The 25364-nt window shown below is 38.9% G+C and overlaps 1 protein-coding gene across 1 annotated transcript in view; it reads left to right on the top strand.

The window, feature by feature from the left end:
• LOC121639986 (Fc receptor-like protein 5) overlaps positions 1 to 25364 on the top strand; it is a 907115-nt gene that overhangs the window by 856826 nt on the left and 24925 nt on the right. The window contains exons 11-18 of the mRNA XM_041985606.1: positions 4150 to 4416; positions 4994 to 5242; positions 5429 to 5542; positions 5665 to 5680; positions 5778 to 5869; positions 6177 to 6239; positions 6340 to 6399; positions 6692 to 6757. Of these exons, the coding sequence (XP_041841540.1) occupies positions 4150 to 4416; positions 4994 to 5242; positions 5429 to 5542; positions 5665 to 5680; positions 5778 to 5869; positions 6177 to 6239; positions 6340 to 6399; positions 6692 to 6757 (927 nt within the window). The remainder of the gene's footprint in view (positions 1 to 4149; positions 4417 to 4993; positions 5243 to 5428; positions 5543 to 5664; positions 5681 to 5777; positions 5870 to 6176; positions 6240 to 6339; positions 6400 to 6691; positions 6758 to 25364) is intronic.

Here is a 25364-nt window from a genome sequence, read left to right as displayed (position 1 = left end):
CTTTGTAACGCGTTACCCCCAACACTGGTTATACGCCACTGGAAAGCTGAGAGTCTTGAGATCTGAACGATATAAACCTTTCCAGGCTACAATCATAACTCTAGATTCAGCTAACACTTGTTTCAGAGTAGTCGCAAACACAGTTTATCTATGAAGCCATGCTGTGCTCCAGTAGCAGATGATGCTGCAACAAAAACGCTCCTGTTTCACCAGCAAGGCTCCAGTAAAAGTCGTCCAGTAAAATAGTTGGTCCACAACCAGTTTTATCTATAAAACCCTGTTTTAGGTAAAAATTGCAGGATTTATTTGATAAAGCTGGAACCGATCAGGAAGCTGTTTTATTTTTTTTACTTAAATGTGAATCTGATCTTTAAAAGTTTTTTGTTTTTGTCCAACATCAGTTTCAGCTGAATGTGACCTGGAATCAGATTCAGTTTGTCTACATTTAGATTTTATTAGGGCTCTCAAATGATTATAATTTTTAATCAGATTAATCACAGCTTTCAAATTAATCATGATTAATCACCATTTGTGACTAAATCTGAAATTTGCCCGTTTTTACTGTATTGTAACAACAGAATGAACCGATGCTACAAATATTTACTGTTAACTGACCTTCACTTGGGTAAACATCAGATGTCCAAAGGTCAGTAAATGCAGCATTTGATGTTCTTCTAGATGTTGTTCTAAACCATCTCTACCATGTTGTAGATAATAATTCAGAATTCATATATCATCATCTCACCAACCGTCTCCATGGTGATAATTTCTGTAATAAAAGCAGCAGATGTGACGACTGAAGTTAAACAGCCAACATTGATGAAGAAACTCTGATAAAACTGATGATCTGGATAAAAACACATTTTTCCTTTTATCATTGAAGTGTGAGTGTTTGTGCAGCAGCATCACCCAAAGTAAACACCTGCTGATAAAATACATCACTGGCTGTTTGTTTTTCAAATTAATTCTTTACTTTTTTTACATTACATGATGACTTTAGTTGTAACAATCAGTTCAATATTTCATAAAATTTAGACCTAAAAAAAACAGGTCCCATTTGTGTCCATTTTCCTGGTTAGTGCTCCTGCCTGGCCCCCCATCAGAACTTTTCTAGACCCGCACCTACTTAACTGAAGTATAAACCCTGTCTACCACCAGCAAACTACTGTGTTAGAGAAGGTCCTTCCAACAACAATACTTCTGGGGTAAATATGTGCTGGTGTGAACCATGAAGCGCTTGTTCCTCCTTCTCAGCTGAACCATAAACAAACACAACAGCGATCCTCGACCCTGGTGTGGACCAGACTTGGGGTTCGCTGTCCTGTGGTCCGCCTGGGATGTGCCCCACTGGGCATGGTGGGAGGTGTGATGTAACTGTGTGACAGAGAGGGCTTATGGGTACAGCGTAGGGGAGGGTGTGAGTGAGGGGTTATATGGGGTGGAGAGTGAGGGGGGGTCGATGGTGCCCTGGTTCCCGGTGTGTGGCTGGAACATTGGGGTGGGTGCTGGCCCATGCTGGGTGGTTGTCTGGGGGGGCCTGGTTCTCCTAGGCATGGTGCGGGCCCTCTACCTTTGGGGGGTGGGGGCTGCCTCTGGGCTCCTGGGACCCTGGACCCTTCGCTCGGGTCGCCCTGGATCGTCCCTGGTGGGGCCAGCGACTGCTGATCTTGGACCACTGGGGCCACCAGACTATTATTCTGCTTTCTAGGATGCTGGACAGCACAGGTTAAAAAAAGTAAAAAATAAAAAAGAGAGATGATGGATGTATGGGGCTTGTCACACATTCATTAATTGCATTAAAATATTAACACAATTAATTAACTAAATTAGTTACCACTGTTAACGCGTTAATTTTGACAGCCCTATTTTTTATTTAATTTACAGACTTTTAAGCAGATGGTTAATTACAGCAACAAGAAGCTGCTGCAGCTAATGGGGATCCAAATAAAACAATAAACAATAAACGCCGGTCACAACTTCTTTGAGTTCTTACCCTCAGGACATCTCCACAGGTCACACAGAGCACGGACTAGTAGACTAAAAGAAACTTTCCTTTTTTGAGGTGGGTCCTTCTGGACCAAACATACCTCTACATGTGGGCTGTTGCATGATAAAGTTTGGGAACACCTTTTAAAGACTGACAGTCTCCTGTCTGTGTAAGTTGAGTCAACTTTTTCATTTTCTGTTAGTAGAATCACATCAGGTGAAGCTGCTGTTGACCACTTCTTGTTTTTACTGTTGCAGCAAATATTGATTTTAACGTATTATATTTATGGTAAACTGGCATTTTAATTATTTACAGACAAAATGACACAATCATGTAATTCCAGATTAACATAAAATCATATTATCATATGAATAATAGAGTCCTGCTGTGAACTTTGTATTGAATCTTTTAATGAGAGCAGAAGAGAGAAAAGTTATGGACTGGTGGCTGATAGTTGTCTGTAAATGTCGGTTTTTATACAGTATTAAGCTTTGGTGATTACTCAGCCTGTGTGTGTGTGTGTGTGTGTGTGTGTGTGAGAGAGTGTGTGTGCATGCAAGCATATGTGTGTAGTATATGAATTAGGGAGGCCTGTGTTTATTCTCAAGTCCATCCATACAGCCACCCGGCTGATCTCTTCCATCCTTCGTTTCCACGTCCCACCATCATAACAGAGAAGTGATGGATGTATGGGGCTTGTCATGTCATGCATGTGTTAATGGGTTAACGATTTTAATGCAGTTAATTACATAAATTAATTAACTCATTTAACACATTATTTTTGACAGCCCTAATTATTATATCTTGTTAAATCAGCTCCATGTATATCTTACCTGATACCTAACAGTGTTTCTTTAGGACAGAGTTGGATCTCATGAGAACAATTAAATTTATTCTATTATTCTATTACTCTTATAATTTTAATCCTTGGTGGAGCAAAAACCCAAAATCAAACATTTCAATATCCAAATGAAGGAGAACAAACTTTTTGACATTTGAGTAATTTCTTGTAGATTTAAATATATTTTTGTTCCTTGTATGAGCAGAAAAAACTACTCAAATATAAGAACTTATAAATATAAGAATTGTGCACTTATGCCCAAGGTGATATTGCTCAATCAAATCGTGATCTTGTATATAAACGAAATGACTTACAAAAACTACAAAAAACAAAAAACTAAATAAATGATATACACTGCCTCTAGCACTACATGACAGCACCTGGACTCACAGCAGCTTAATACCACTTAATTATGACGTCCCATCTTGTTTGAATTCTTACCTGTGCTGTTCTTATTCTCAAATGTAAGCTACTTTGGAAAAAAGCGTCTGCTAAATGACTGTAGAATAGAATAGAATAGAATAGAATAGAATAGAATAGAATAGAATAGAATAAATTTTGTTCTCCTTGGACAATGAGATGAGCTCCTTTATTTGCATTTTAACTGAACAGTTTATCTGAACAAATGTAGATGTTTTAAATACATATAAAAATTTAAATATAAAATTGATAACATTAGTAGAGAAATGTTATTCAGAGTTAAGAGTCAACAAGATCCAACATGTTTTCATTCAGATAAAATCTCTCTTCAACAGATAAACCCCGGCCTGTCCTCTCTGTGTCTCCATCATGGCTGAGTCCTGGATCCTCAGTAACTCTGAGATGTCAGATTAAACCTCCGTCTGCAGGATGGAGGTTCTACTGGTATAAAGCTGTTCCTGATCTGTCACACCAGTATATCTCTTACAGCTATGAGCTGCTGCCTGTTAGCCCCAACGGGACTGCTGGTAGTTCCACCATTGTTCATGGACAAACACACACAGCAGGATATGTGTGTAGAGCTGAAAGAGTGGACCGTGTTTATTCCACTAATCACAGTAAACCCACATTTGTCTGGTCTGAAGGTCAGTTTGAATGTCTGTTTATTGCTTTCTGTCTCCATTAACCCTGACCTTGCCTACTGGTATCTGTGGTTCTGCACTTTTAAGGTTTTACAATCATCCGTTCATGCTTATTCCAAACATCTTATCCACTAACAGCATTTAATACTTTCACTCTGAAGTATTTATCAAAATATAAATTTACTTTCAGTGTTTTTTAAACTTATTGCAGAGTATTTTTTTTTTACAAAGTTTGACCTTTCATTATGTTTGTTTTTCAGATGTTCATCCAGCAGCGTCTCTCACAGTGAATCCTGACAGAGTTCAACACTTCACATCTGACTCTGTTTCACTGAACTGTGGAGGAAACTCTGCTGAGTGGAGAGTGATGAGGTTTACAGAAACACATCATCTGTCACGCTGCTCCTCCTGGGGGAGAATGACTGGATCCTCATGTAACATGAACATGAACTGGTACCACAGTGGAGTTTACTGGTGTGAGTCTGGATCAGGAGAGTTCAGCAACACAGTCAACATCACTGTACAGAGTATGTTATGATGCTTTGTTTTCATTTTAAGTATCACTTATCATTAATGTCATTTCCATATAGAAATGGATTTTCAGTGTTTGTCTCGTGATGACATCCTATGATTTTGTGTTTATTATTGCTAGATTAATTCCTTCTGTGTTCAGCAGATTAAATATAAATCCATTCTTTAAATAAACTACTCTCTCTTCCATCACCACAAAGCAGCATCAAACTCTTGACTGTAGGTTTTACTTCATTCACTTCATCTCTTCACAAAACTATAGAACAATAAATATTTCTTCTTCATTCCTGCCTGCTGCTGTCAGGCTTTACAAAACTTCCACCACCACCTGCCCTGGACAGACCACACTCAGAACTAGACTGAACCACTGCCACACCATGTCTAGATCTGTGTAAACATGTATGTGTGTATATATGTATATACAGGACATGTGTATGTTTTTAAATACACATGAACGGATGTCTGTGTTTAATGATAAAGAGTTTTTTTACTTCTCTATAAATCAGCTTTTTCTGAATCTCTCTACCAGCTGATCTCTGACTGAACTTAATATCCACTGACTTTTCTTTACAGATGATGATGATGGCGTCATCCTGGTGAGCCCCGTCCATCCTGTGACTGAGGGAGCTTCTGTCAGTCTGAGCTGCAGACTGAGAGAACAAAACACACTTTCTAGTGTTTCTTTCTATCACAATGACAAACTTCTCCAACATGATGGCAGAGAGGAGCTGAACATCTCTGCAGTGTCACAATCAGACGAAGGTTTCTACAAGTGTCAACATGCAGGAAAGACGTCACAACAGAGCTGGATGTCAGTTACAGGTGAGCAGGATTAAATTATCATACATTTTACTTTGTAAATCATTTTTCTGCTCAAAGCAGGAGAAACAAAAAGTTTGTTGATGAGTTTTTATGTGTTGATCACATTTATTTTTCTGGAAACACTGAGAGAATTATGTTCTAAACCCTTCATATAAATAACATTATTACTTTCTGTTGTGTTTCCAGCTGTGTCCAGACCTGAAAGCTCTTCATTTCCTGTGCTGTTGATGGTTGGATCAGTTATTGGAATCATATTATTGATTTTCCTGCTCTTGTTGTGTCTCTGCAAACGGTCCAAGGGTGAGACCTTTTTTACTCTTTAATAAACCAAATATTCAGAGTTATTCTGATGTTATACAACAAACCAGCAGTAGAACAAAATGACCTACAAAGTCCTTTAACAACTAATGTCTTTTTCACAGATTTATGCTGCATCAGGTCTGTACATCATTCTTTCATTTAACCCCAATCTCCAACATAAATCCTCATTATTTAACTTTTCTGTGTTAAACATTGTGTATTTATGATGTTTTAGGTGGATCCAGTCACAGAGCAGCAGTCAGAGCTCCAGTTCACATCCTGGAGTCAACCAGAATGAAACTAACCAGTACAGCTCTCCTCTCCACGGTCAGGACTTACACTTTTTATTTTACTAACTTTTTATTAACCTTTAAAATCGACGATCTGATTAGAATAAGAATAAACAAATAAATAAAAATGAAAAAGTTCAGAAAACAATATTTTTATAGAATATTCCATGTTTGTTCCAATCATGGAATAACCATTATCTTCTCTTTATTCTCTTTTATTTCCAGTAGATGATGTTTGTCTCTATGAGTCGATCAAACCCACTGAAAGGAAATAAAATGTAAAAATGATGTGATTTCAGAAAACTTGTAACAAGTGACTGATGTGGAATTATGAAATGTTTCAGATGCAGATGAATCCAGAGATGTCACATACTCTCCTATTGAACTGAAACATTTTGGGAAAAAGAGTGAGTTACACCAACACACACACTGTTTAAAGGAGGAAAAACAGCTCTGAAGGTTTTGAGCTTCGTGTGTTTTAGTGGATGAATGTGAGTGTGTTAACAGGGAGGCATCATGAACCAGAGGAGAGTTGTGTTTACTCTGAAGTGAAGACAGGAACTGCAGGTACAGTCAGTGTTTGGACTGAAACATGTCATCATGTCATCACGTCAGCTGCAGAGAATCCAATAATTCTGGATCTGCAGTCATAATTATAAGAGAATTATAAAAGATTTTTGTCCTTTTGTTTTTCTTGTTCTAAGTTTTTCTGTTTTCTTTTTCTGCTACTGTTGTTTTGCACTTCATCATCTACACAGTTGCTCTGTAAATACTGTCAGTCATTTGCATTAAACAATAATAATAATAATGAAGGTTTAGCATTATTGTTGCATGTCTGCTAACATGTATCTGGTTTTAGAGTCCACTCCAGTGTACGCTGAAATCAACCATGAGAATAAAGGAAAAGGCAAGAGAAAAAACAAAAGTACGTAAACTCTATGCATTTACCTGCATTTCTAATTTTCCCAGAAGTTTATTTTGGGTCATTCACAGCATGTAATTCATCAAATAATCTTAAAATTGTACCTCTTAAAAAACCTCCTTATTTGACATGTTGCATGTATTAACTAACAGTCTGCAGGTAACTGGTGAAGGACAATAAAACATTTTATACATTATTATTCCTTTTATATAAAGAAATTATATTAAGTTCACTTTAAGTCCTAAAGATGATTTTACAGGCAAATATGTGACTCAGATAATCTCCGTTCACAGGAAAGTGGAGTCCTGCAGCAGGTGATGCAGCAGTTTATTCTGAGGTCGGATTAGGAGCAGCTCTGGATAACAATGCTGCCATGTAGGCTGCATGCTGTGCTGCTTTATTCAGGAAAACACAAGACTGAAGAAAACTCAGTAACATGCAGACGTCTTAGATAACCTCATTTGTTCTTCTTCTGTGGTTCTTAGTCTGTGAAGAGAAGCGAAGCAGCAAAGAGAATCATTGTATGAAACTGCTGTTTGTAACTCTGTTATCCAAATATCAGACATGTTCAGTAGCTTCTGTTTTTATGATGCAACATTTTATTTATCCTCTTTATTTAAGCTCAAAGCTCAAGCTGCTCATTGTTTATCATTTAGGCACTTAGTTACATTTTAATGTGTAAATGGAGCAAAAGATAAAAGTAAAATATACTTTGTTATATCTGCATTGTAGCTTTAAGTTTTTAAAATATATTTTTTGACAAATTATATGAAATTATACGATTCCATACATTTTTTTTAACCTGGATGGAGTTTAAATGTTTTAATATATTTTTTCATGATTAATTTTTATGATAACTTCAAACTTTGTTTAGCAGAAAAATGTAAATTGTTTTTATGAACTTTTTACGTGTGTGTTGTTGTGTTTCATATTTGCAAAATATAATAATAAAAACCAAAAATGAATAATTTGTTCTTTTATTTAAAAGATTAAGATACATGATGAGTTCAGATCACTGAGGATTTTAAAGTGTTGCAGCTTTAATAACTTTATTTTATTTATTATATTCTAAAATTATATTGTAAAATTAGCTGAGGACACGCCGTCGTTAGCCTTCTTGATGGTGGTGAGACAGCACACGGGCAGGTTGTGGATGATTTTGTGAGCTGGTGTGAAAACTCCTTCCTCCATATAAATGTGTCCAAAACCAAAGATATGGTTACTGATTTTAGAAAGTCTCCGTCAAACCCCCCGTCTACTTTTATTAAAGCAGCTGCCATCGAGGAGGTAGACAGTTATAAATATTTGGGTTCTTGACAATAAATTATGTTTTGAGTCTCACATTGACATCACCTCAAAAATGTTTTATAAGAGGTTATTCTTTATAAGAAAGATGAGGTCTTTTAATGTTTGCACTAAAATGTTGTCTCTTTTTTATAAAAGTGTAATTGAATGGGTTTTATCTTTTTCTATCATTGCTTGGTTCGGGAGCCTTAGTTTGGCAAATAAAAACCGTTTGGGTCGTTTAGTGAAAGCTGCTGGCAAAGTTTCTGGATCCCAGCAGGAGGGCCTTTTGGCCATTTTTAACAAAAACATGGTGAGGAAAGCTCGTTCTATATTAAACTGCCCGAACCACCCTCTCCAGAATGAGTTTATTTTATTACCTTCAGGCCTCTTTTGGGAGGACAAAGAGACCTAAAGTGTCGTTTGTCCCTCCTGCTGTTCATCTACTTAACAGTAATGGCCTAAAGTGACAGAGTTCTTCTATTTGTTTTTAGCTGTGATTGTATTTAACTTATTTTAAGCTCATTCATTGTTTTGAAGTGTGTGAATCTCTTTGTTGACATATGTCATTGGTTCTGATTTTGTTTTTTGATGTTTTGATGTGATGTCTGTCCTGTGTGTGTGTGTGTGTGTGTGTGTTCTGGCTGCAAAATCAATTTCCTTCTGGGGACAATAAAGGATTTGAATTGAATTTGAATTGAATTGAATTATTTCTAATAATGAATTATTTTACTGTATTTGTTCTATGACAGTCACATGACACATATCACACTCCCTCCTCTGACTTTTTAATCATTTGTTCTAATTAAGTTCAACATGTGAAGTTTCACGTGTTCAGAATGTTGCTTTGTTTTCTTTTTCCTGCAGTTTAACTCTTCTCACCAAAGATCAGACATTTTTAGTTTTGTTGTACTTCAGATGATCTCAGTGTAAATGGTTTAGATGCCATATGTTTATTTTAAAACTCAGACTGAAGCATTACCATTTAAAAAGGTTCAACTAGTCAAGTTTCATCAGGTTTTATTGTGTGTGAAGAACACCCTCGATGAGATTATATGATGAGTTAAAAACTTAAATGTGACATGTGGCTTTTGTTTTAGATGTCAGTATGCTGTATGCACAGGTGCACAGGAAAAACAAAAGCAAGTAAAGTCTCCGCCCACCTGCTGCTGCACCTGTTGTAACCTGTACCTGTTGTTCAGCCTTTGTCCAAGACAGATATTCATATTACTGAACAATCACTGCAACATCCAACTCATTTTTATAAAGTAGAACTTGTTTTCTCTTCTGTTTTCAACATACATTTAAGATTTTACCAGAGAAATTAGTGTAAAATTAGGATGTTACTTGCAAACTAACTAAACAAACTAACTAATAATCTCATTATTTACAGGAAAATCAGCTCCTGCAGCTGATGAGACGATTTATTCAGAAGTTACATCAAGAAAAACAAAATGTGTCCCTCAGTGAGGAAATTGCTTTGTTGCAACAGTACAGGTGCAGTAAGCAGAAGTAGAAGGTGATAAATAAAGAAAGAACACACACACACACACACGCATACTATACACATACTGTGTATAATAACACAGTATTAACAAACTCAAACCTGTATAAAATTATAACAAAGTTCTATAAAACTCCGATAAGTTGACTCATCAGATACTGCTCTCACTCTGCAGCATATTCTTACCATATCAATAAAAAATATAGCTTTAAACTTTCCCTCTGAGCTTTATAGTTTAGGTAAGTTGATTTTCCAGATTTCTTACTGTGCAGATTTTCTATTTATTGCCAATATTAATTCTCAAAATTGAGTTGTTAACAATACTTTTACTTTTACTTTACATCACCTTTACTGCAGAAAAGGGTGAGATGCATTACGAGTGTTTTACATCACTTATTTAACAACATACAGTACATTCTAACTCAGTTTGCTTTAAATATAACGTGAGGTTCTTATAGGTTTGCTTAGGTTTGCCATTTCAAAACAGAAATTGAATTTAAGAAGTCATACCATTTTTATATAATGTCACCAACAATTTAAGAATTTACAACATACACAAAGAAATAATTTACTGCAACCTGCATGTCTCCTATAACAATATCAGCAACTTTATCAACAAGTCTAGTAGCAACACTTTCTGTCAAGGTGCTCACACTTTGCTTCATTCTTCTTTTCAGACCTCAGCACATGAACGTGTTTACTCCAGGCATCATTTCAGCACTCCAGGGGGCCAGTTGCTCATAAAATATGTTGCATTTCTTTGCATAGCGATGTGTGGAGGTGGTGACTTATGTTATTAAAGTTAACATCTGATGTTGTTAAAGGCACCGTTGGAGATGTGGAGCGAAAGCTGTCAGATGAGGAGCTGAAGGTCATTTTTAGAGTTTACCAAGATTAGCTTTTGAAAAAATGAGAAAACAGAATGTTGTTATTTGCTTATGCCATTGCTACTTGTATGGATTAAATAAATTTTGACTGTGATATCATGCTTGTTGAAACCATCTTTCAGGGGCCACTGCAACATTAAAAAGTGAAGAGTCCACGTATCTCCATATAATATAGCTTCCAACTCAGGAAGTAAAGACGTCATTAGTTTCTCTGTGTTTATATCATCTAACCATAAGTTCACATATCATTCGGGGTTCATATGGAATCCTGTATTGGAAGCAAGTCAGGTATATAACTATCGGAAAGTCTATTATGTTTCTAGCTATTGTATTGTGAAGCGTGCATGTTACTGGCGTTACTTCCTTTTCCGGTGTGTATCCTTACTGAAACTGACACCGCAAGCTACAACACGGTCACCCGCCGCGTGCGTACATGAATAAGAAGTAAGGTTTAACACATATTATTATGCTAATATTGTCCAGAATGTGTGTAAGCATTGTATCAGCGAAATGTCTACTTAATTTGTCGTTTATTTAGTTTGTGTTTCTAGCCGCATTGTATGCAATCCATTCCCTACGAAGCAATGTAGTGTAATTTGCTGCCGCGGTTCATGCGTCCTCCACGTGTTGAGAGCCTGCAGTGCAATTGCGGGCTGCACCCACTAGATGGAGCCAGAGACCGCTAAATTGGTCTAACCCCGCCAACTTGTGTTATTGATCCTTTGACTGGATTATGGTTAATTCATGGTTCAGCTGAGATATTGGGGCTAAGTTACAATATTACCAGTCAGAATATGTATAGTATTTATTATTTGCTATGCAAGTTCGTACAATTGCACAGTAAAATTTTATTTCTTGCATTTTATGTTTTTTTTTTCCTTTATTATTGCTTTCTGCACCCTGCTGAAATGTTTTATGTAAAGCACTTTGAATTGTCTTGTACATGAAATGTGCTATACAAATAAATTTGCCTTGCCTTGCCTAATATTAATATTATTTGTACTTTGTTTCTTTCACAGACCACACACACACACACACCTAACAAACACGTTTACTGCACTCATCCACCCACAAATAAACACAGACATCCTGTTACCCAACTACAATAAAGAAGTTGAAGGAGCTGTCTTCTCTGTGCCCTTCTCTCTGACCGGAGCTCTGTCGAAAGGGAATTATCAACCCAGCAACATACACATCCACTTCAGAGTGTCCCACTCTATCACAATAACACACTTGCAGGTATCAGCAGCTAATCTAAGCTTTGTAATACAGTTAGCCTTGTGTCCATAATGAAGACAACAACACTATTACAATGTCCTCAAAAGTAACTTGTGTACACATTTTTATTCATGTGACAGGGCTGTACAGTGTGGCATGTATATTGTAAGATGAATGACAATCAGTCTGAAATTAAATGAATGAATGTAACAATAGTTACATGAATATAATGTGGGGTATGACAGGTTTATAGAGATTAGCAGGCTTGGGTAATGAGGCATTTTATGAAGGACTGTAGGCGGGTTTGTCTGCTTCACAAAATACAGTGAAATGTGCATATTTTAAACATCAACTTCTTTTGCCCAGAAGAGCACAGATTTAATAAACACGTATATTTTGACTTACACAAAGTCACAAGAGTAACACACAACTTTGTAAATATATATTACATGGAAATGCAAGAACTCAACATATTTATTTTCTATTTAAACAGACTTTTTAGGAACCCTGCAGGTCTGTCTTGAGTGACAGCTGTAGGCTGGGGGTGATGCTTGGTCTTTGTAGGGGCTCTCAAAGGTTTACATGGCTGACAAACATCATATGTTGACCTCTTCATCAGTTTCATATTCTTTACTCTTTCCAGTGCCTACAGAGGTGCTGTGTAATTGACACTAAAATACATTAGTTATCAAATTAATTTACATAAGCTGCTCTGGTGCATTGTGGAAGTAATTTTAATGCATATGAGAATTGATCATATTTACTCATATAACAATCACAAGTGTAATCATTCTTTTATTCATACGATACATTTATTCATTTATAGTAGTTTATAATTTAAACGTGTTAAGTGTTATGGCAAATTTATTTGTGTAGCCTAAAATTCTGGATAATCGTAGACCTATTACATTACTGAATACTGATTATAAAATTGTATAATATAATATAATATAAATTGTAATTTTTATGCCAATAGATTAAAAAGTAACCTAGTCAAAATTATGTGACTCCCAATCTGGATTTATGAAAAATAGGTCTATTCATAACAACCTTCGTTTAGTGATCGATCTCCTTGACTACAGTCGCTTAATAGAAACGATGGCTTTATTCTGTTCCTTGACTTTTATAAAGCCTTCGATTCCACTGAACACCCCTTTATTTTTCTGTGTCTGGAATATTTTGGCTTTGGAAAATTTTTTTGCACTATTATAAATTCTCTCTATGAAAATACAAACAGCTCAGTTTCATTACCTGCAGGTACAACAACAAGATTCGCTATCCAACGTGGGGTCAAACAAGGTTGCCCTATTTCCCCATTTCTCTTTATAACTGCCACAGAAATGCTCTCTATTTTTATTAAAAAAAATCAGATATTGCTCCTTTAAATGTTTTGGGGACACCGGTTTTCATTAGTCAGCTCACCGATGACACCACCATCTTTATGAAACACCTATCTGTCTCAGTTTCATCAACAAGTTTTTTATATTGGAAACTTTTGTAGAATAGAGATGTGAAGGTTCATGAACGAATCCATTCTGTTGAACTCTTTTAAATGAATGATGGGAACCGATTCACAGCTTTGAGCCGTTCATTTGTGAGCCATTCTTTTTATATACAAAATTTTGACACTGCCTTCAAATCAAATCAAACTTTATTTATAAAGCACTTTTCATGTCATAAGCAACACAAAGTTCTTTACATGATTAAAAACATAAGGATAAAAACACTTGATGAAATCTTTCACACAGTCACACGCACCACGTATACACACACACTCCAAGCCCAACCCCCCCACCCCACCCTCCTTCCAGCTAAAAATGACAATGAATAAATAAATGAATAAATAAGTAAATAAGAAATAGTACAGTTGAGTAAAATGAAAATAAATAACATTTGTGACATTATAGAAGTTTGATGTCCAACACGCTCCATTCATGTGAAGCATCTATGGACAGAGAGTTTTGTTCAGAAACAAATACTGTGAGTTCTATTCAAAAAACTTACTAGAATTTGCACAGACTGCTCAGGTTTATCCTTTATCTATAATTTTTCTATAATTTTTTAACCTTGTATATTAGATTTCATATAGGTAAATATTTTGATTGTTTGTCATTCTTATATATTGTAAAATTTTGTAAGATATTGTGAGAACGAGCCAGTCTTTTGAATGGCTCTTTGAAAGGAACGGCTCCTCAAGATCCGGCTCCCTTCAAAGAGCCATAAATCCCATCTCTATTGTACAATCATAATTTCACCCCGCACAACATCCCAATTTGGAACAATAGATACATTAAAATTAGAAATAAATCATTGTATAATTAGGAGTGAATGGATAAAGGTATTCGGTCTATAATTCACTTGGTTGATGATATCTATCTATGTAGATATGCTTTTATGTATGTATTTATATGTATATAAATACATATAAAGGTAAATACGTATAAGGTGGCAGTTTTTTTCTCGTTACAATAAATTTAGTGATTTAGGCCTGGACATAAGTAAAGTTTGTAAATACAGATTTCTCAATCACTTTAGTTAAAGACAAGTGAACACAGAACCTCCCGGACTCTGAGGTAAAATACTTGAGCTTCTGGTATGTTTGTTGGAAATGTAAGGCCTGACTCTGACACGTCTTCATCACAAGGAATGGTTGACAGGAACTTGTTTGCCTGTTTGAAAGCATTAACATTGTCGTGTGGAAGTACAAAATCTTCACAATTCCACAGCAGTGGTGCAGTATACATCACTTCAGGGATGCCACTGGGTACATTGTCATTCTTTGTTGACCTGATACGGTGGCTGTTCCAGACCATCTTGATCTTATCCAGCTCTTCCCATAATAAAAGGGATGAGCGAGGATGAAAATGGAAGAAAAAATAGACATGGATAAATTTCAGTTTCATTAAATAAACTACAAGTGGAGATTATGTAAACTGTTACGACCCCTCTGTGATCGAGGGGCAAGAAGGGTAGTAGCAAAACAAGGCCGGAGACAGATACTCACAGTACAATTAATTTATTTACAATAATAATATAAAATATACAAAACAAGGTAGAGTGTCTGTAATAAAGTCACCAAAAGGAAAGAAAGGCACCTCAACAGTATCCGTTTCACAATAACTCCGACCATAAAAGTGTAACTCCTTAAACTGAAAAACAAAAACCAAGTTAAAGTGTCCTGAAAACAGGTAAAGCCCAAAGTGGCAGCTTAACAACAACAGAAAAACCAATAACACAAAACCAAAAACAAAAGGAGATTTCTTACAAGAGGCATAAAGCACTCAAATTCACAATTAAAGTCCTCAAAACAGTCCAGTCATACAAATACTAAAACCTAATCCCCCACTGGGTAACAATGTAATCAAATGCACACACAGTGCAGTCACAGGACACAGAGAGTGAGTGGAGAGCTGTGCTGTATTCACACACAACTGTCCTGACTGGAGGTATTCCCAGCCTTGTGTAGCTGAGCAGACTTCCGGGTTGCCTGGCCTGGGAAGAAGCGGAAACGTCATTGTCCAATCCTGATGAAGGAGGGAGGGAGCAAAGCTGAAGGATCCCTGGCCAATCACCTGCAAGCACTGGCACATTCATATTTACATACATGCTCTCCAGCAGACAGGCCTGGGCCGTAACATAGACACTTTTAAATCCAGGTTAAAACATTTCTCATGTGAAAGAAAAATGTTTTATTGACAAGGTAAAGAAAGAAAGTAACTATAAACATAGTAACCCTCCCTGTTTGTCTGTGCACCTTAGGACAAGGGATCACGCGACATGGAGTAGCCACAGTGCACAATTTATCTGTACATTTATTATGTCTTTGCACATTAACGTCTTTAAAATCTTATGTTTTTAAAGAGAAACATAGATTATTTAGGTCACTGGCAACATAGACATATTCTATTTTCTAATTTTTAAAGTGGTACAGCAGTGTTACACCAAATTAAAGCAGATTAATGGACATAATTGTCTGAGTTCATGGTTCGAATTACGGAGGAGCTAAGCGGAGTTCGGTTTTCCTGAAAAGCAGCTGTAATCCCTGAAAACACGCCACAAAGGCAGAATTCTAAAAAGAAAAAGTTCACTTTCAAGTTATATTGAATTTATTTATTCTTGATGTTCCAAATGTTTCTTAATTTAAAAGAAAAGCATTAATTTGTCAGTGTTGTGTGTGTGTGTTTATTCATTTATTACATGGAAATTTTACCACCAACGCTGGTGATTCGTTCAGTGTATTTCAGCACCATGGACAGCAGCGTTGTTTGCTCTGTGCTGAGCTGTATAAACAGAGCCACCTTATTCACTGTTATTCATGGTTGATAAAAGAACTTTGTGTTCCTATGTCAGATGGTAATGATTATATCAGCTGAATACAGTGCTAGTGGGATGTTTGTGCTAGTAACCCTGACATGCACTCGACTTCAGGAGTAATTCTGTAAACCCGAAATTTTGTTTTTACTCTTTTACTTTACCTAATTTATTTATTTTTTACTCAAAATCCCAGAGGCCATAAGATTCCTAAAATGTTACCTGAATTATGTTCTGAAAACTGAGTTGCTTCAGACATTTGTCCAGGAAGTCACCCATAAAAGGCCTTCATCTTTTAGCTCTCCGAAGAACTGTATCCAGAACTCCATTCCTTCTTTGTGAAGGATCCCCCACCAGCTCTTGATGTGTTGGTTTGAAGTAATGGATGCAGCAATGAAACTCTGACTCCCATATCTGTTGTCGGTATCATGGTGGTGGAGGGAGGTTTGGATGATAATGACAATTTTCTACCTAAATCTGTCATGACTACCCGAAGACATCCACCAGCCTGTTCACTGGCATTAATGAAGTAGCCTCCAACAACACGTGGCTCGCTGCTTGTGTTTGCAGCTTTTAACCAAATTATTTTGCGGGAAAACCCATCAATGCAACAGTTTATGCAGATTTGAATTCGTCATATGAATCTACATGCCAAATATAGTTTGGTCCCTGAGCATAATACTGCCTTCAGTTTAGTCTCTGGGCATTGAGAGATATGAGGATTTTTCAACCTGATGCCATCCATCAGAAATTTTTTGTGAATCCACCTGTACCCATGCAGTCTCCTGGGTCCTTCCAGCTCCTTCTGGATGAAGTGAATGACTTTGCCAATGTCTTACTGCTTATGTTTCAATCTGTGCGCCTTCAGCACCTGAATTAAGTGGCGTACATAAAATTATATGGATATGGATAGCATCCCGTGCATAGGCTCCTTACTAAAAGCGTACATGCATCCAAAAGCCCAAAATATATTCAGATTTATAAAACCTGGCGTACGCACAAATGAAAACAATTTCCCCTTTATAAATCACACTCTTCCTGAATGTTTGCACGAGGGAAATTGGCTTATATCCCGACCCCTGCACACCCACATTCAATGGTTAATGCAGAATACATTATGTATTTAAACAGACCAGCTGATCTGTGGCATTTTAAGCTTAATCGTGACAACCGACAAGACAAGAAAATATAGTTTTATTGAGACTGAAGTTGAGGTGCTTGTTGGTGAGGTGGAGACTCATAAAAATACTTTATTTGGGGTCAAAGTATTGGAATCACAAATAAACAAAAGGTTGCAGGGATGGCCTACCCGAGCACAAGTGTGCCCCGGGTGCATGGTGCACCTCAAGTAGTCAGGTTCTGATGGACGCCGTCCTGCGAACGCAAAGAGACACAATCAGTGCGGTGAAGGAAGTCTGGGATGAACTGCAACAAATCTGAAGTGATGTGTGGTGTTTTATCTGAATTCTTTAGCTCATTAAAATAACTGCATGACACCTTCACGCAGCCTTGGTCCCCATTGAAACTCTTTATGTTGGGGAGGGGACTGTGTGTCAGGTTCCTCATGGTGAGGGGGTTGGAGGCCAGGTAGAAGAGGAATGGCATTCTTCAGTGTGACGTTGTGCATGACACTACATGCCATGATTATTCTGCACACCTTTTTGGGATGGTACAGCTGTCTGCCCCCCGATGCAGATTATAACAGAAGAATTATTATTAATTAGGTTTTAATTGTTATAATGTGTATTTACTTACTAAGGAGCCAGCCATCACATGAAACGCCTGCCTGCTGTCTATTACTGACACTGCTGTGTGTTAGGATGAATGAGTCATGTACTGACCCAGACCACTGTGCCACTGAATTTGTCAGAACCATGTTTGAGTAACAAATAACTTATACATTGATTGAATGTACTGTACATGTTTACGGTTCACACAGGCAAATTCTTTCTCACTCAGAGCCTTTATAGCAATGTGATTGCAGTCAATTGTGCTGATTACTTCTGGGAAACCAGGCATTGCTGCAAATTGACTTTTGATGTTGGCCTGTTCTCCCACAGTGTAAGGAAACTTAATGTTTGCATGAGTGTCACAGCAGTAATTACAACACACCTTTCTCACAATTAATGCACCAGTAAGTGCAATCACTATATAATTTGAAGATGTACGTATGAAAATACTGTGCTGTAACTCCTAAATGAGTGTGTGATGCAGACTAATGTGTGCCCACGAAATGTTAATTTTATTTATTTATTTGGGAATGATTTGAGTTTTATGTGAAATATTTTGTGTGAAATATTCTTAATTTATAGCTGGCAGTCATTCATTAAGACAGATGCAGTAACACAAGTTTACCAGTAGGCGGCGCAGGGAGACTGTGAGTCGCTGGTTCTCCACCGTTTTCCTAGTGAGACAGCAGACAGCCATGAGCAAACTACTTGAGTGAGTGCATAGTGTCATCAAACCCTACTCTCAGAGAGGGGAAACCGGATCCATCCAAGATGAGGCATCTTTCCTGCACTGAGGACATTAATGCTGCTTTCTTGAGTTTGGTTCTCTTTCTGTTTTGAGGATTTGTTTGCTTTTTTTGTTCATTTGTGCAATATAAGAGTTTTGTTGAAATGTTAAACAAATGTAGGTGGTTTTTTAACAGAATAAATGCACAAAATGAGGCAAATATAAGGCTTCTCGTGAACATGCTGAACACAAACATGTTTTCAAAAGACAAATCATTCATTTTTGAGAAATTAAGGCAAATTATGGGGCTACAAAAGATGCTAAATTAAGAGCCGTTCGGGAGCCAAAAGAACTGGTTCTTCCTTGGGAGCTGAGGCAAAAGAGCTGGCTCTCTGAAAAGAGCCAAACATCCCATCACTATGCCATCAATGGTGGTTTTCTCTACCCACATACAACTGCCACTTATTTTTCAGGCCTGAGCAGGATATTTTCTGTGGGCTTCATGAACTTAACTTCCATTTTTATTTTCACTGGGATCTGAACCCAGTTTGTTTGTTCCAAAAAGTTTCTGCTCCAGTTCTTTTTTTGACTGGCCCAACTTTTTAGTAATAGATTAATTTGGAGCCGAAGTTACATTTTCATCCCTTGCTGCTGCACGAAGTGTCATTTACAACATTAGAAACGATAACAATCAATAAATTATAACTATTGTTGAGAGAGAGAGAGGTCTCCGTTTGTAAGTAGTCAGTTTATTTATTTATTTATTTAAAAGAGCCATTTGCAGTTTTACTCAGACTTCTATGGTTAACTTATAGCTGACCAGTGGCGTCGTCAGCCGATTTTTCCGGGGCTTTAGCCCTAGGTCTTTTGAGTCTAGCCCGGACAGCAAAGACAAATATAAATCTCTGTATATAGATGCTGTTAAACTAAACTGCCGCCCGCTCCTCCAGCCGCTCCGCTCCGTTATTTCTCAACAGCCACAGGTTACACACACACACACTCACTCACTCTCACATCCAGAGCACCGCTGGGCTGAGCAGGGCTGGACTGTGGGTTGGAGGGTCTGATTAGCCTTGTTACTAATGTCAAATGGAGTTACTGGGTGTCAGATGGGCCGGTATGCACGGGTATGCAGTACCGGCTCTTTTAAATGTTATCCCTTAGCATACCGCAACTTTTTTTTACAGCGTGCAGTGCATACTGGGACTTTTATAGGCTTTCTTCAGCAGTCTGTATACCCTCCTCCGACCTCAACACAGTTTACAGCTTGTATTTGCTGATTTAAAAGAAAAAAAGTCGTCTAAAAAGAAATCTATTGTTCTAACTCATAACGCTTGCTGTATGACGTCACGCCACACTTCCTGTTGTTCACTCGCTTCTGTATTTATATTCAAGTGGATGCGCTTTGGATGAGAGAGGAAAGGCGGAAGAAAAATTATCATGGTTGTAATGTTAGCCTGATGTGTGCCAGCTTTCTTTTATTTTTTTTTTTAAAAAAGCATCTGATGAGGTCCCAAAGAAGGGAGAGTCATTGAGATCGGTTACAGGAATCTGTCATGTAACACTGAGCAGATACTGCAAATCACTGCAGAAGCTGGGAGACCAGCAATCCAGTCATCTTCCCAGAGTAAGCTACAATAGAATAAAGAAAAGCAGAAGAAGAAGCAGCAGCAACACCACCCCCACCAATAAATAAATAAATAAACACACATGAAAAGCGCTGAAAGGCAATGCTGAAGATTCTGAGACCTTGGATGATGGGAATATTTGTATTATCTACATGGAGCAATCTTGCAGCTCAAGGCCAAAGGAAGTGTAGGTAAAATGTACCCAATGTAGTCTATGGGGCCACCAAGCTTGCACTCCAGGGTTACCAATTTTCATTTGTCAGTATTGTGATTCAGATTAAGAACATAGTCAAACAAAATATGTACAAACTAGCCCTGATTTTTTTCTTTGTTTTTATATGCAAAAAGTATGTAAGCTCAATATCACACCTGAATCTTTTTACACAAGTGCAGAGTTATGATTAAGCAGTTGTCACAGGGGTGACAAGATTGCTTGTGTGAGTGTGTGTGTGTCTGCAGCCCTGCCATCAGAGATAATTAGTCACAGGTGTGTGTGATGAGCAGAGAGAAAAGAGTGTGGCAGGGCTTCAGACGCGAGTAGTGTGTGTGAAGCAGCGGGTCCGACGGTCCAGGGGGAATCGTGTACCAGGTCAAGGACGCATTGGAGACGTCCAGCTGGGTCAAGAGCGTGGATAGTGAGGACTGACCGAGTGACGGGACGGCCGTGGGCACAGACGCCGGAGAATTGCCTGTGCGACAGGACGCGCCGTGGGAATTGTGGAGGGAGGAATGTGCGGCAACCTCCCTCCTCTGAGCTAAGTGTTTCTTTTGGTTGTGTGGGCTCCGCTTTGCATGGACTACATGTTTTCCTTCTTTGTTGGGCTTGAAGTGGATTGTTGCGTGACAGCGGTAGCCCTACTTTGACCAGACAGCAAAACCTGCAGAGTAATTCCTGTCGCCGGCCTTCTGAGTCACGGCCTGTCCCCTACACAGGTGTTCCGGCTTTCGGCGTCCCCAGAGCGGAGGAGCAGCGGAGAGACCGAGAGAGACGCGCAGGTGGAGTCGTGGAGGGGGAGAGTCCGACAACCCCCCTCCTCTCAGCTAAGTGCTCCTTTCGGTTTTCCTACGGTGGCCTCTCGTGCCATACGATAGAAGATCAGTTAAAATATTACTCACTGGACTCACGGATTCCTCCTCCCCCCCCTCTTTTTATTCCTCTTTTACCTTGTTTTTATAAAGAACTATAAAACATTTATTGGCGGGATATCTGTTGCATGTTCTTTCCTATAGAGTACTCCCTCTCGGACCTACAGCTGGTATATCAGGGCTTTCCGCTCTGACAGTCATAGTAGCCTACTGTTATGAAAGTTTGTTCAAGTAGGCTTATTCACACACAAATTCACACACTTCTGAGTTAAACATTGAACATTTGAGCTGTAGTCAGTTAAAGAGAAAGATTTTGTTTGGGATCTTTTTTTTCTTTTCAATAAATCCATTTTTGAAGCATATTATACTGTGTGGCATCTGTTTAGGCTTCTTTTGTGCAGTTGTTACAACCCTCCCCAGTATGTGTTACAACCATACCCGGTAGTGGTGTAGGTTGTAACAAAGGACAACCATGTGTTTGACATTAACATACGATGTCTGTGATATTCTTGCAGATTTTTGAATTGGTGCATTTTTTAGTGAAGTGATGTGGGTATTTCATATAAAAGTTTGAGAACTGTAGCTCAAAAATTCAATGAGTTACAGGTGTTGCGGCAAAAAGTGTTACAACCATCCCCGGTCTCCCCTACTTCAGAATAATCATTTACAACACCAGACAATGAAGGTCGGTTGCTGCAAGCTAGCATTCAACGGTGAGGCTGCTGCTACACAAACATCTGTTCCTGTAGACACCGCTACCGAATGAGACATAAACAATGACATAAGACAAGATGAGAAGTGGCCAGACTGTTGGTCAAAGGATCAAGTGCAGTATTTTTGCTCACGGAATAACAGGCTTATTGCCAAAGATAAAAAGCTTGGATGCAATGTGTGTCGCAAAGTCAGCTCACTGGGTGTTCAGACAGAGCAAGGACTTAAGGTTACAAGCGAGTGGAGTGGGTATTTAATCTCTTCATTTGGGGATAACAAGGGCAAAAAACAAAATTCACTGCGGAAGAAAATCAAAGACCACAGAAATTCAAGATCTCACATAAAAGCAGTGTATAAACCCACTGGACAACTCAGTGACTGTGTCAACATGCAGAGGATGAGGAATAAGGAGTGATCAGTAATGAGGAGTGATGAGTGAGATCATACAAATGCGACCACGCCTCTACGGAGGTCAGAGGCAGACCAGGGCAGCCCAGAGACCTGGGCCCTCAGCGGCAGCCCTGGAGCACAACCCAAGCTACCCCACCCCAAAGACGACTCCAGCCCCAGTCGAAGGGCGGCAGAGGAGAGCTCCAGCAAGAACCCCCCGCGGTCTTGGAGCACAAGCCCCAGTGGTCCAAGATCAGCAGCCGCCGGTCCCACCAGGGTCCGGCCATCCAGGGAGGCCCGAGCAAAGGGCCCAGGGCCCCAGAAGCCCAGAGGCGCCCCCCCTACAACCACCCGGCGTAGGCCAGCACACACCCCGACGTTCCAGCCGCACACCCTAGGAACCACGGCACCATCGACCCCCCTCCCCCACCTACTCCAATCTCCACCCCATATAACCCCACACTCACACCCTCCCCTGTGCCGCACCCACCAGCACTCACTATCACACAGTCACGTCACTCATAACCCACCCACCATGCCATGGGGGACACCCCAGGTGGACCGGTGGACAGTAATGACCCGCATGACGTGCACGCCTCATAAATCCTTATGTGTCTGTGTCTGTGTCTGTGTGTGTGTGTGAGAAAGAGAGAGAGAGTGGGGAAGAAGAGGGGTCTGGAGATGAAAGTCTGAAGGGAAGAGAACCTCCCTCCAGATGGTGAGCTGCTAGCAGCACGAGGCACCCCTGTTTCCCAGGAAGCCCCCCTGGGCAAGACAGTCCAGAGGCAGCCGCCTCCCATGACCAGGCCACGCAGCAACTGCAGCCAACAAGCCGCCACCGACCTCAGGAGACACCCACCCACCAGACAACCAAGGATGGAAGGAGAGGAGCGGAAGGAGAATAGCGGGAGAGCCCAGATCCATAACACACCATCCCCAGGCCCACCCATATATATTTATTTTGTTATTGCTTTAAATATGTAACCCCCCCAACACACAGACACACACTAACACACAAATATACTGGATTATCTGCAGCATTTTTTCACACTGAGCTCATGTTTCCTTTCTGTGCTGCAGTATTAAAATGGGGAAGTAGAAGTTTCAAGAGAAACAGGCTGCTTTCTACACATCATACTGTATTTACTCCTGACTGACTAACTGAAAACACATAATGCACATTGTATTATACTTCAGTCACTTTATGAGCTCTTCAGAATCATTGCACTAAAACAAAGAAAAAAACTGAAGCACATCTTTTACAGTTTGACACATTTTATCTGCTATAAACACACTAGCTCTGAGCTGAATGTGATGCATGAGGTCATTCTTGTACTCACACCTCCTTGTATGTGGTGAAGAACTGGAAAGTTGGCCTGTCAGTTTGTTCTCAGGCTTTTATTTTTGTTTTATTATTTTATTATTTAATTCAGAATTTTATCTAGTTTCTCCTGAGAAGATAACACTTTTAAGTTTATCATAATAACATGGCTGAAAAACAAAGGCATCTCAAGTAAGAATCTTTACAATTTCACAAAATATTTTGTGCTTTAATCTGCAGCAATCTGATGTTTCCCAGCAGGAGTTTGTATCATGAAGAGACAATCAATGTTTTCCACCTCACCTGTCAGAGTTTTTAAATTTGTGGCTGTAAATGCTGTCTTTGTGAAACAAAAGGTTTAGCTTCAGCTCAGTGACACATTCAGTCAACGGTTTGAGGTCTAAACCACAATCCCACCACAACGTGAGAACATCTGCAGACTGTAGCATCAATACAATGAAACACTGAATTGAACTAAAAATGAAAAATATAGAGATAAAAAAGATTTTAAATATATTCCAGGCACGTTGGACACTATACACATCCATATGAGAGTTTTTATTTATATACAGATCTGATCTATAGATGCACTAGAGGAATGATGTGTGGGTGTTGCAGAGGGAAATAACAAATAGAGCTCTGAGATGGAAAAAAAACCACAGTGGGTAGCAGACAAAAGCACAAGGTATTTATAACAACTGTGGTTAGGCTGAACGACTTTAACTGTTTTCTGTGGGGATGAATGAGCTGCTGTGGTGCTACTTCCTACTCTGTGGGGCTCAGAGTAAAGTCCAGGACTGACCTGGATCCTCTGATCAGCTTCTGTTCAGTTCTTTCCTGCCCTGTTCTGTACATTCACCACCCCAGCAGACCACACAGTAATACATGCTGATGCTAGCACAGTGTTGTATGTTTTCAGCAGTGACTTCCTAACTCCAAAAGACCTCGATCTTCTCAGCTAGTGGAGATGAGTTTGGTCTTTCTTGTATAGAGCATCTGTGGTGGGTCAGTCCAGTTTATTGCTGAGGTGAACACCCAGTCACTGGTACTCCTTTACCACATCAGTGTCCAGTCCCTGAACACAAACAGCACAACTACATAAATAACTACACATCCGCACAACACGTCCCTTATCAATAGGCATCGCAATAATTCTTTAGGGATTATTTTAATTAGGACCTTGCACAGACCTCTGTACATGAAAACAGCTAAAATGTTTCTGCAGTGGACAGGAAATGTAACCATGACAACCGTGGTCAAAACTATTGACGTTGTCTGAGCTCTGTGGTAAAAGGGAAGGAAACAGAGGTGTTTCTTTTTATTGAAGAGACGTTAGAAAGACATTAGTCCCACATGCATGTCAGATGTAACGTCTCCTTCATCATTACTGTTGATGCACATTAGAAGACTTTCTGACTGGCTGTGCAGCAGGACTGGATGTGATGATGGATCACTCTTTTCTCTGTGTGCTGGGGTTATTCTGTAAGTACATCACTGACTTTCTGTCTGCAGATTATAGAAAATATTTCTATATAGTGAGAATGACTGTGTATCATTGGTTTAATGTGTTTCTCTGAGAGCCTGAGAAGAACAGAGCTGTGTGTTTCTTGTTAATCAGATTGTTTAAGCAGCAGGTGTCTTGGTCCAGGTTAGACTGAAGAAGTGTGTAAACAGCATGTGTGTTGTTTAAGTTGTAGAAATGGTTTTGGTTTTAATGCTCCTCTTTTTTCTCTTGTTGATCTGTGCTTTTTCTTTTCTAAAATGTCTCAGTTTATCATCAGTTTAGTAAATCTATTGAGGTTTTCATCTTTAT

The sequence above is a fragment of the Melanotaenia boesemani genome, chromosome 5, assembly GCF_017639745.1.
Source record: "Melanotaenia boesemani isolate fMelBoe1 chromosome 5, fMelBoe1.pri, whole genome shotgun sequence".
Classification (NCBI taxonomy): domain Eukaryota; kingdom Metazoa; phylum Chordata; class Actinopteri; order Atheriniformes; family Melanotaeniidae; genus Melanotaenia; species Melanotaenia boesemani.
The sequence above is the reverse complement of the archived record's forward strand: the minus strand, read 5'-3'. Positions and strand labels throughout refer to the sequence as shown.